This window comes from Mizuhopecten yessoensis, unplaced genomic scaffold, assembly GCF_002113885.1.
Source record: "Mizuhopecten yessoensis strain PY_sf001 unplaced genomic scaffold, ASM211388v2 scaffold5409, whole genome shotgun sequence".
Lineage (NCBI taxonomy): Eukaryota > Metazoa > Mollusca > Bivalvia > Pectinida > Pectinidae > Mizuhopecten > Mizuhopecten yessoensis.
In genome coordinates this window covers 269,805-282,318 of record NW_018406035.1, presented here as the reverse complement: position 1 = coordinate 282,318, position 12,514 = coordinate 269,805, and the positions used below count along the sequence as shown (strand labels likewise).

Here is a 12,514-nt window from a genome sequence, read left to right as displayed (position 1 = left end):
CTTCCTTACTTCAGTTGACACTAGCGATTTTACTAAGTGATAATTGACAATATTTAACACGCACTTGTCATGTCAAGTCGGGGTTAATGGGACAAACCAATGGCGTGCAGATTTCAGAATGGTGACTCCGATTGATGGGCGCTTAATTAACATCTGAATAGTTAATCTATTAAACGATTATCCTATCCAGTTATATACCCATGATTAACATATGAATAGTTACCTATTAAAACGATTATACCTATCCAGTTATATACCCGTGATTAACATCTGAATAGTTACCTAATATGAAAAGGCAAAGTCTTAAAAGAGCGAAGCTTTTGTTGATCTCTGATATTTACTGATTAAGAATACAACTTTCAGAATGAGATAAGATAAACTTTATTTAAAGTCGGGTAGTCGAGGAATAACAATAAAACACAAGCTCTAATGAGATTAAGACCGATATAACAAAAGGGAGACATGGGCAAGTTCGGTCTTTTTTGTTATTTAAGTCTGTTCTAGTAAGTATGGCAGCACGTCCGTTTTTGAATATTATTTAACTATCCTGTCGGAAGATCGGATGGCCATAAATTCGGCCCCCATTGGAATCAGCTTAATTATGACGTCATAAAGCATGCAACGTCAGATTTTACCGCAAATTCTACGAATGTTTATGTGTTACATGGGCCGAACTTGCGACGGTATCATTGGCCGAAACTGTCCGGGCACAAATTGATAATAAATTCTTATCGTTCAGCAATATGGTAGTGAATGATTGACTTGGCTTTTATGTATTATCATTTGAAGCTGTCAGTGTCTTACACGTTTGACTGTAAAAAAGTAGCAATTCCGTTTCAAAAAGTTCGCATAACTAGAAGCGAGATCATGATTTTCATTTCACCCTCTCAAGGTAATTTTTCTCCTGTTAAGTCATTTTACAATATTTACATTTGCACTGCATAGTGCCTAGATAACTGTACTGGTCCCATTGTAACATATTTTCCAATTAACTACAACGGGGATTAGGTCAGTGTAGTGATACATAATTTGTTTGCCAGAACTACTTTTATGGGCGAAATGACTCGCGTTTCAGTGAGAATTTTAAAACGTACACTATAAATAAAAAGGAAAAATACAAAAACAGTAGAAAATAGAAATAGAATGTTATGAAATGGTAAGAAACAATGGTCTCCGGTCTCCGAAAATGGCCCACTTTCTATCGTTCCGGCCGTGACCAACACGTGTACCACAGCTTCAACGGAAAACACAGTCATGCCCACCACAGTTTTAACAGAAAGCACAGCATCACACTTGTCTACTCCATCTTCTGCATATCAGTCTAATTCGTCTTCATTCACGTCAGGTTTCTTGAGTAATTCTACCTTTCATGGATGTTCATTTACCTTCGGTAAACAGTGAAAACTTGTGTCAGCCGCCTCAAAACTTTCAATAATGGCCGCCTCCGCCAGCTGATCTCTGACCTAATTACCGCCAAGTGGCNACTGCGCCACCGACCCACCATATACGTTACGCACAAGAACAAATATCTGCTTTAGCTTTGACTGGAAGAAAATGGCGTCATTGATGCAAAAATTATATTGTGAATATATTTTTACCAATCATCAATGATATAAAAAATCTACATACGGGAGACCGGGGCAAGTTCGGTCATCCCTGATATTTTTTGTTTTTGAGCTAATATTTACAAGTTTAAGGATCTTAGCAGTTTAGTTGGTTGGGCATTCAACGACGAAAAAATGGCGAGGAAAACTCTAATAAAGGATTGGTTGTCATATTTTTGACGTTTATTGGCGTGTAAACTACATCGGGCTTGCGATATATTTAACATGGTGCGCTAACGCGCACCATTCAATATATCGCAAGCCCGATGTAGTTTACACGCCAATAAACGTCAAAAATATGACAACCAATCCTTTATTAGAGTTTTCCTCGCCATTTTTTCGTCGTTGAATGCCCAACCAACTAAACTGCTAAGATCCTTAAACTTGTAAATATTAGCTCAAAAACAAAAAATATCAGGGATGACCGAACTTGCCCCGGTCTCCCGTATGTAGATTTTTTATATCATTGATGATTGGTAAAAATATATTCACAATATAATTTTTGCATCAATGACGCCATTTTCTTCCAGTCAAAGCTAAAGCAGATATTTGTTCTTGTGCGTAACGTATATGGTGGGTCGGTGGCGCAGTGAATAGCGTGCTCGTCTTCACCAAGGTGGCCGGATTCAATCCCGGTCACCTGCCCGACCACGCGATTTTCTACGGATACTCCAGCTTCCTCTCATATTAAGAATTACACCATTCCGTCAGGGCACAAAAAGAATGATTGAGATAAGCTGGGGGAAAACTGTTTGGTAATTACTATAGAAAAAAGTGCATATTACATATTTGACGATTAGTAAATGTATAGAGATGTTAGTTAAAAAATGAAATTGAAGAAAGAAAACATTGTAATACTTTGATGTAACTGAAATTGTCTCGATATGGATATGTAGTCTCAATTACTGTTCCATCCTGAAACACCGGATTTAATTTAAAATTTTGTAACTGTCATCGAGGTTTGACAGGTAATGATGCCAAATAAAATTACGGTTTTTGTCTGTAACTAGTTATAAATCGGCACCCGCTGTGAATAAGTAATACGTTGCTGAAAAAGGGCGTTGCACTTGGGTTGGTTGTCTGGAAAATTATTGTTAATTTCGTCATAAATGCATTTTCCATTGCTTCTTTTATGGGTGGTGATGCATAAATAATGTAAGGAATAATTCCAGACGTTCAAAAATGCCAATTATTTCGTTCATATTCTCAACAAATGGAAATCAAAAGCTGATGACATTTTAAATGATCTTTTTTTTTGAAGATATTTCCCGGTAGAAAAAACAACAGAACCGGGTTGATGACAAAAAAGGTCTTCAGAAAATATCCGCATTTTTACTTTTTGTGCCTGTGGAAAAAACTGAAATAAAAAAAGGCTTGTAGCACCGACAAAGAGATGTAACGGACATCAGTTCCAGAATTTTCCGGTTATTTTTCATCCTTCCGGAAATAACCGATGAAGGCCGAAGGATTGTGACATGCATGTGACGTCATAGTATGATAACCTCTGAACGAAGTTTCATGCCTGTTAGTATCACATTTTATGTGGTAAACTTTTTTCACTCAGAATGTATATGACTTTTTTTATCTAAATAAACAAGTAATAAAACATAATGATTGCTTTCACTATATGAAGATATTCATGTATGGGTTGAAACACAATTGTCTTTGCTTCAAGGATACACTTCCTGTTTCCCCACTGGACGTCTACTTCCGGACCAAAACAAATAAATGCAAATTGTAGAAAGGGGAAGCAACTCTGTATACGCACGCATGTGTTACCATTAAAGAGCTTCGCCTTCGGCGCCCGATAGCTACGCTCTTATTAAAACGATTATATCTTTCCAGTTATATACCCGTGATTAACATCTGAATAGTTAACTATTAAAACGATTATATCTATCCAGTTATATACCCGTGATTTACATAATTCACGACTGTTTATATTCAGAGACATCCACTTTAAAGTCAAAATGGTACTGCAACGCTTAAACTGGACAATCCATTGATTCAGGATAAATGTTAAGCACCTAACCTATCGTCTGGCAATTGCAAAATATATTCCTTAAGTTTTAGCCTAGTGCACTGCAGTAAACAAGAAATAATTACAGTGTACCGGAGTTCATAAGCTTTTGCACTGTAGACTGAAGTTAACATTAGTGCACAATGGGTGTATGTCGTGTCAGATGCCCCCACCCCACCCCACCGAGATTCACCAATGATATGTACTATAAACATGGATACACATAATTGAATGTTTTAAAAGAGTACTTTAACGAAATATAAGCTAGCTTCATTGTAAATATAAATGTTTATTTAAGTAACAGATTCTTGAAAGTGGATGAAGGTCAATGATTTCAACAAGATTTGAAGGCCTTCATCCCAGCATGCTACTGGCCAAATATCATTATTCTTGGCCTTTTGCTTTTCAGAATAAGTTAATATGTTAAAATATTTTAACCTAATGACCTTTAAAGTTGGTCATGGTCATTCATTTGAACAATTTTGGTAGCGCTTTATTCCAGATTGCTTCTGGCCAATTGAATCATCCTATGCCTTTTGGTTATTGAGACAAAATCGTTGACGTCGTACGGACGGACAGACGACGGACGCAGCACCTTGACATAAGCTCACTTCGGAGTGTGAATGTAACTGTGTGACTAAAACTAAGGGTTTTCTGTTATCTATTTAAGCATTAAACTGCCTTCTTTGGAAAGTTATTGTCCTATGATTTGCACGCGTTAGCACATTATGATTAATTTGTCTGCAATATTGTGAGAATTATAGGACAATAACTATACAAAGAAGGCAGCTAAATACTTATTTTCCGTTTTTAATTGAAATTGTTCTTATATTTCCAACCTGTTATCGCATTTCAAAGTCAAAGTGAGCGCTGTCTGTTAATGGGACCTGTTCTTGTGACGTCACGAGTACATGCGACCGTTCCCAGCAAAAAATATAGTTCGAGAAAATAAACACAAAATCCTCAATTTAATTTTAACAATTTAGTCAATATATTCCACCGTGAGGATATGCAACAACACTGTGATATGATTGGTGTATACATTGACCACTCCCTCAATCAATACTGTAAAGAGTATCCAACATCTATCCATTAATTTCTTCTGTCTCCTAGCAGCTATTCAATACCGTTAACCACTACCTTTACCTGGCTTTCCCTGATCATGTTCCTTTCATAGCAGAAGTGTGCATACGTGCGTTGAATTTATGATAAAGAACAATATTACGTGCGGAAGTGATAAATATTTCTAAAACATGAAAGTTATCAAATCAAATTTGATGAATATATTTCTGCTTTATGTATTTCTCGGTTGTCAAACAGATGGACTTACTGTCACCATTGGAATGATATGGATGAAAGCAAGGTCGACATATGTCATGTCGTATCAACGGACCGCAAGTGCCTTTACCATAGCGGTGGAAGACGCCAGAAGTCAAGGTTTACTAATTGACACCGACATAAGGTACATCCTCATTTTGTATTCATCATTATATAATTGTATGCTCATTCAAAGAAAAATATAATTACAATACCATCGACTCATTATTTGTCAAATATTAAGAACATTCTGGATAACGACAATCTTGATATTATCTTCAAATGAAGTATGTTTCCTATCCTTTTAAAATAAAATATTTCCGTTTCACTTTTATTTATTTTTACCACTTATAGCCAATTTAGATACAGCAAAGTTATAGGTAAATCATCTTTTAAGTAAATAAGGGTAAATCAACATTGTTTATAAAGACAACACAAAACCAAATATCAATACCAAAATCAATAACATTATAAAGAAACGCTTAACGATACAAAACATGACACCCAGTAAAATGATCGGTTGCGTATTCTGGTTTTTTATGATTTCGTACATTACTTAAATTGTACTTATTCAGATCACCAGCGCTGTTAATAGGTCACCGGAACATATTTTAGATTTAGCAAATGTCAAGCAATACTCGCGTTTCGTTCATAGCCGACATAATTTCAACACACGAGACAAAAGTATTGTGTTATTTTGCGTGCTGAACGATACCCTCTTGGAATGACTTTGCGGCAATTTGAATACTTTGACTGAAAATTACGTAAAAACATGTATATCCCGTTTGGAGACAATAAACCAGAGATTCCCTTGTGTTTCATGAAAACATCTTTCAATATCGTTGATGAAACTATTAACATTTGGGAGAATATAAATAATTTACCAACAATTGAAAATATGTTCTATACATGTAGCATTATAATAATCAGTTTGAGGTTTGCTTGTTTGTATGGGGTTTACTGTCTGAGTAAATTAGTGAGAAAAGAAAAGACAGGTCCTAAGAATTGTAAATGAGGGCAGTAAATCACATTTTGCTATTTCAATGTCTCTAAACGAGATGCCTCTTGTTTGAAAAACTGTTTTTACAAGATTTTTATAAAATGACCAATTCGGCGGACATGTTAAAAATGTGTGTTTCTTGTGCTTCACGAAAGGCCAAAGTTTCATTTGTTTTGACACTAGATTGATCACTTAAATTGTCATTGTTTCCACATGTAGCAACTTCAGTTTTGCTTTACAACTTCACAACTTTCTAAGTGGAAAATTATACATTTTTCGTATGCATTTTTACATGTTCATTGTACCTGAATCACTTTTGATTTTTGACTCCGATATGGTGGAAAATAACACAAATATTAATGGGAGAAAAGAAGCACACGGACATCATATCTCATTTTGGTACCTGTTTTAGAAAGAGAAACACATTTTCTTTGGATTCAATAAACATTAAAAAAACCACACGTTTAATAGCAGATTTTTTTTATATCAAGTGTTAAATCTGCAAAAATTGTGAAATAATATGGGGTTTTTTTTCATTAAAAACTAAGGGGTAGGGAAACTTAAATCGCTTTCCATAGTTAAAAGCATCAGACTAAGATATCTTACTTCCCTAATTTAACAGAGAAAAAAATGTTTTCAGCAATTCTGCAAACAAATTCACATACATGTATCTGATAACATACTTGGAAGATATAGTATGAATTTGTTTCGCAAATGGTCAAAAACAAAAAATCACCTACAATCGCATTTCATGTTAAATTGTTATGTTTGACCGATCGTAGCACAAAAACGAACACACCGACAAATAACTTTTTTTATTTTTTTTTACTTCTCAAAAGGTGTACATCCTTCACAAAAAGGAAGCCGTTAGTGCGAATTAAACGTAGATGTAACAAGAAATGACACCAAACGAACAAAACGGTTGAAAACAAACGCCGACATTAATATCTTTTTGAACAGATCAACAGTTTTACGTATGTTAGAATTGTAGAGATATTTGAGATCTGTAATATTATCATAAAAAAGAAGTCTCTTGTTGGCTGAAGTTATAAAAACAAATGTTATACTGTAAATGGTTTGTGGCATGTTTTGTTTCAGGGCTGGTCTTCGCTTTTCAATAAATAAGAATGGGTATGCGTGTATTAAGTCGATACACTAGGACAAAAATCAAACTCAAAGTGAATACAAAATTATAAAAAGAACAATTGAGAAAACATCTAAACAAAGAACAGCCATCATCTGTTTTTTTTTTCTTTCCGTTTGAGTTTCATCGTCCTTGCAATAGCTAGGACCATATTAATACTAGACTCACTAAAACAAAAAAAGGGAAGCAAGAAAAGAACACATAGATTGTTGCATCATGCGTTATTTTACCCCCACCCCCTCCTCCAGAACTGCGAGACCCCTCATTAGTCGCCTCTTATTCACAACATATGAATTCGGGTACAACAAGCCAATTCTTCTCTCGAGCAAGCAGGGGTATCGTTTTTGCGATTGCTTAACGCCGATGTCAAACGAGGAGATGGAAATGTAGTCACAGTAAAGAGATAGTTAATAACATCCCTATTGATGTATTGGCCGCATCATATTTAGTTTGGTCGCTCTTATGTCTCCAAGTAGAGGAAAGAAAGAATTAAAAGCAAATATGATTTTCTTTGGGAGTTACCTACATGAGCCGTTCGTTACAGCATGATTTGGTTCCTTCGGTTTAGCGTCATTACACATCGAAGGTCATTTGCATTCGTGCCTCGTGTGTAATGTTTTGCTTTAGTTTGGGTGTATAGTTTCTAACGTCCCATCAGCAGTAAAGCTCATTTAAGGACGTTCCTCCATGTGAGTAATATATACGTTTGTACATGTAATGGAATCGGTTTGTTAGTGTTTTTGCCTTGTTACGTTAGCGTGGATCTGATACCGACTTTTACACTGCTACCTCACTGGAATACTTTGCAGGAGGCAATTACAGTGTAGCACAGTAATTTACCCTGTCACATTATACTGACAACGGCTTAACAAGTTGTTGCGATTACATTTAATGCTGAAGTTTAGCAACGATCGTTCAGAACTGCATGTTCAAATAATCAAATAATATGCCCCCCCCCCCCCCCGCCCCCTGCGGAATAGAGTATATCATGTTATGCCCTCTACAGGAGAACACAACAGCAACCAAAACCAATCTGCTTCACACATTGCACCATTTCGGATCCTTATATTTTCTCTCTACTTCTAACTATTTTTTCAATATTTAACATTTGGCTTTAGTGTTAGTGTTGAATTTCGCCAATATTACGATATAATATTCAATTTTCTCTCGCGAACACTGTAGAACACACTTGAAGTTAGAATAGGTAATTGAGTGTGGTACATCATTTTAATGTGTCCAAGGATAAGACAGATGGCATGGGATTCTGCAGAGAAAAGCTTATGTATCATCTAGTAGCTGCCATCCAGTAGCAGCATTTTTTCCAAACAATGGCCGCAGCGAACCTATGACGAGTCGCTGAAGCGTCATTGTATAGTTATTCTTTCTGAATATATACGACAACACTGCAAACAAGAAAACACACTCCCAAGATTTGTTTGTTTGTTTATGTTTAACGGCCCATCGACGGCTGTGGTCATTTAGGGCCATGGTGATTTATTTATTTATTTTACTTTTTTAACAAACATGTGAATAGCGAAGATAAAATCAGATAAAATGGTTCATTTTTAAAAGTATTCGCATTGTATGTGTAGATAATAAAAAATAATAAAAGGGAGTTAAAATAATAAAAGAGATGACGAATAGATGATATAGAATATGTGATATATACATAACGTCAAAAAGGGTAAGGTGGGTTAAAAGACATCAGAGTCTATAAAATAGACCGATGTCTTTCAAATAGTTAAATAATGCCTTCGAATCCACGGAACTGAAAAGTGTTTTCATATCCGGGACTCGGAAGTAGTTATCACGAATGTGTTTAAAATCGGAACATTCTATTAAAAAATGTTCCACGTATATGGAGTGTCACATGCGTGGCATGAAGGTATATCTTCTCGTTTTAAAAGGTACGAATGGGTAGGATATGTGTGCCCAGTACGGAGCCGAGCGAGGACAACTTCCTCTCTACGATCTTTCCGACTGGGAATAGATGTTTTAAGTTTCAGTTGTATCTTAAAAAGTTTGTTGTTGGTCTCCAGAGACCAGCGTTTCTGCCATTCATTTTGAATGGCTGTACGAATAGCAGGTTTAAAATCTGTGTATGGTAGTTTGATATTTGTTTGTTCGAGATTCAATGCTTTTTTTGCTTCCCTGTGAGCAAATGCGTTGCCTTTAATTCCGACATGGCTCGGAATCCATAGTAAAGTTATTTTAGACTTTTTTAAGATACGAGATATTCGAAGAGCAAGGTTTTGTACTAGTCTGTTTTTAGGATCTCGTAACTGTAAACTCTGTAGGACAGATAGAGAATCTGAACAAATAATTGCCTTTTTAATGCGGTGTTCATCAATATGGTCGAGTGCCAAACCAATGGCGCATGCTTCAGCAGAAAGGATGGACGCGCCGTCTGGTAGTCGGACTGAAGTGCAAGTATTAGCAGTACAGCAGGCTGTTGCCACTTTCTCACCTTCTTTGGAACCATCGGTGTAAAGTTGTGTATGAGAAGGGTAATTCGAAATGCATTCCCGAAAGGAGGATTTGTGTTCTTCGGGCATAACACTTGATTTCCCTCGCTCATGTAATGTAAAGTTAAAATCAGGGGTTTGAATGGTCCACGGAGGAACATCAGATATGTTAAATTCAGCTATGTCCGTCAACTTTATGTTGAGATCTTGCAGGAAACTCGAAATTCGGATACCAGATGTTGGCAGAAGTTTTTGGTTTTGCGTAAATATGTTTTGGTATTTTGGGTTAAATACTTGGTCGAAAGCAGGATTTTTAGGGTTAATTTTAATTGAGCTGCAAATTGTAATGAAAGTTTTTTTCTTCTGTCATAAAGGGTGGTTCATTTGCTTCCACGTACAGGCTTTTTACAGGTGTTGTTCGAAAAGCTCCAAGGGCTAGACGTAGCCCCTGGTTATGGATTGGGTCTAGCATCTGAAGGTACGAACTGCGCGCCGACCCGTATACCATAGAACCATAATCAAGTTTTGTTCGAATAAGTGATCTGTATAGCCGCAACAGCATTTCACGGTCAGCTCCCCAATCAGTATGAGAAAGGACTCGTATAATGTTTAACGCCTTGGAACACTTATCCTTCAGATACTTTATATGTGGTATGAAAGAGAGTTTCGAATCAAAAATGAGGCCGAGAAATTTAGTCTGTTCAACAACAGGAATTCTAGTGCCATCGAGTGTTAGATTTGGGTCATTGTGTGCTTTTCGTTTTTGACAGAAATGCATGCACACAGTTTTGGATTTAGAGAATTTGAAGCCGTTTTCGTCTGCCCAATTTTGTAGTTTGTTTAAACTCTGTTGAAGTTGTCGTTCTATCGTGTGCATGTTCTTAGATCTGTAACAGATCAAGAAGTCATCCACAAATAACGACCCTTCTGTTGATTGACCAAGACATTTGACTATATCATTGATTTTAAGACCAAACAGTGTGACTGATAGGATTCCACCCTGTGGGACTCCCATTTCCTGTTTAGACGTTTCAGAAAAAGTTGAACCAACACGGACTTTGAAGTGTCTATCTGATAGGTAATTAGATATAAAATTGGGAAGGTTTCCACGTACGCCAAGGTCGTGAAGATCTTTCATGATGCCATACTGCCATGTAGTATCATAGGCCTTCTCAAGATCGAAGAACACAGCGACAAGGTGTTCTTTCTTGGCGAAAGCCTCTCGAATGAACGTCTCTAATCTGATGAGATGGTCATTTGTCCCTCTTCTATTTCTAAAACCTGTTTGAAGAGGGGATATTATATCGTTGGCCTCAAGAAACCAAACCAGTCTAGTGTATATCATTCGTTCTAAAGTTTTACATACACAATTGGTCAGAGATAGGACGATAGTTGTTTGGGTCAATAGCATCATTTCCCGGTTTTGGGATAGGTATAATTGTGGAGTTCTTCCACGAATCGGGAATCTTTCCGGAAGCGTAAACTTGATTGAATATGTAAAGAAGGCATGTTAGTGACGAGTCCGGTAAGTGCTTTAGAAATTGATATGGAATATCATCAGGACCTGAAGGAGTGTCCTGTGATTTTCTAAGTGAATCAACAAGTTCTGGTAGGGTAAATTGTTCAGTATAACTTTCTTTGTTTGATGATTTGAAATTGAGCCATTTCTTTTCTCTCTCTTTTTTTTTAAAAACTGGAATTTTCGGGAGTGGTTTAAAGGGGATGAGTTTTTAGCTATGTTTTTTGGAAATGCTTCAGCAATTATAGTCATAGAAGATTTTTTTTTGTTTTTATTAATGAGGTTGGAGGATGTTGCCTTTTTCTTTTTCCCACTTATTTTCCGAATCATATCCCATACGTTTTTTGAGGACGTGTTTGATGATATCTTGGATACATATTCTCTCCAGCAATTTTAATTGATCGCCGAGCCTTTGCCCGCCAAACTTTAAATTCACTGTAGTTTGAAGCAGTTGGGCAATTAAAGTAGCGTCTTAGAGCAGTTGCCCGATTACTGCGTGTTTTAAAAGATTCTTCAGATAAAAGGAACTTCGTAGGTTTTGGAGCGGATTTTGGAATTGTCTTTTGGGCAATAGAAGTGAGTCTTATTTTTTGCTGTTTTGGCTGAATTTCGATGGAGTCGAAGCACGAAGCGCTGAGGCATTCGTCTCCATCTCATCATCGAAACCTAGTAGGACATTGAACCGGTTTGTCGGGTTCTCTGATCCTTTGCCAAAGGTGACATTCAGATCGGGTCCATCAGATTTGCCCCTCGCTATTTTAATTTTTTTCTTATGTCTGTTGGTTGGTGATGTTGCCTCTGGCCTCAGTTGGGATCGAAGAACAGATGTGAGTGAGCGAGATCGCTGCGCACGCACATGTGCCCTAGATGGGCCAACCTTTGGAGGGTTTTCTCCTGAAGAGGAAGGTGTTTTTGATGGTGTTGCTGGTTTTGATGGTGGTGCTGGTTTTGATTTTGGTGCAGGTTTTGATGAAGATGCTGGTTTTGATGAAGATGCTGTTTTTGATGGTGATGCTACTTTTGACTGTTTGTTGTTTTTGGTTGGTTTTCGTATAGTCGTGAAACAGGATGGGTCTCCCGTGAGGATTTTCAATTCCTGTTGGCCAGTCATGTCTGGGACTTGTGAGCCCCAGGCAGGTATGTCTGCAGATACTTGACCCGAAGCATCCTTGACTGCGACGTTGTCAACCGGCGACCGGACTTTCGTCACTTGTGCATATGAGGGAGCAGCCACGTCCGTGCTCTCCACTATCCTCCTAGCCTCGGGAAAGGAGACATTTCGGGTATATTTGACCCGCAATATCTCTCTCTCGCGATTCCAGGCAGGACAGTCTCGAGACGACGCAGCATGCTTTTCCGTCATAATTGACACAACGCAGGTTGGCAATATCACAGTCGCTTTGGTCCTCATGACCTTCACGACTACAGTACTGGCAAACGGTCTT

The 12,514-nt window shown here is 37.3% G+C and overlaps 1 protein-coding gene across 1 annotated transcript in view; it reads left to right on the top strand.

Moving 5' to 3' along the window:
• Window positions 1-867: 867 nt before the first annotated feature.
• Window positions 868-12,514, top strand: part of LOC110450657 (atrial natriuretic peptide receptor 2-like) — a 48,512-nt gene continuing 36,865 nt past the window's right edge. Inside the window, exons 1-3 of the mRNA XM_021498283.1 lie at window positions 868-892; window positions 4,945-5,086; window positions 11,878-12,206. Coding sequence (XP_021353958.1) covers window positions 868-892; window positions 4,945-5,086; window positions 11,878-12,206 — 496 coding nt within the window. The remainder of the gene's footprint in view (window positions 893-4,944; window positions 5,087-11,877; window positions 12,207-12,514) is intronic.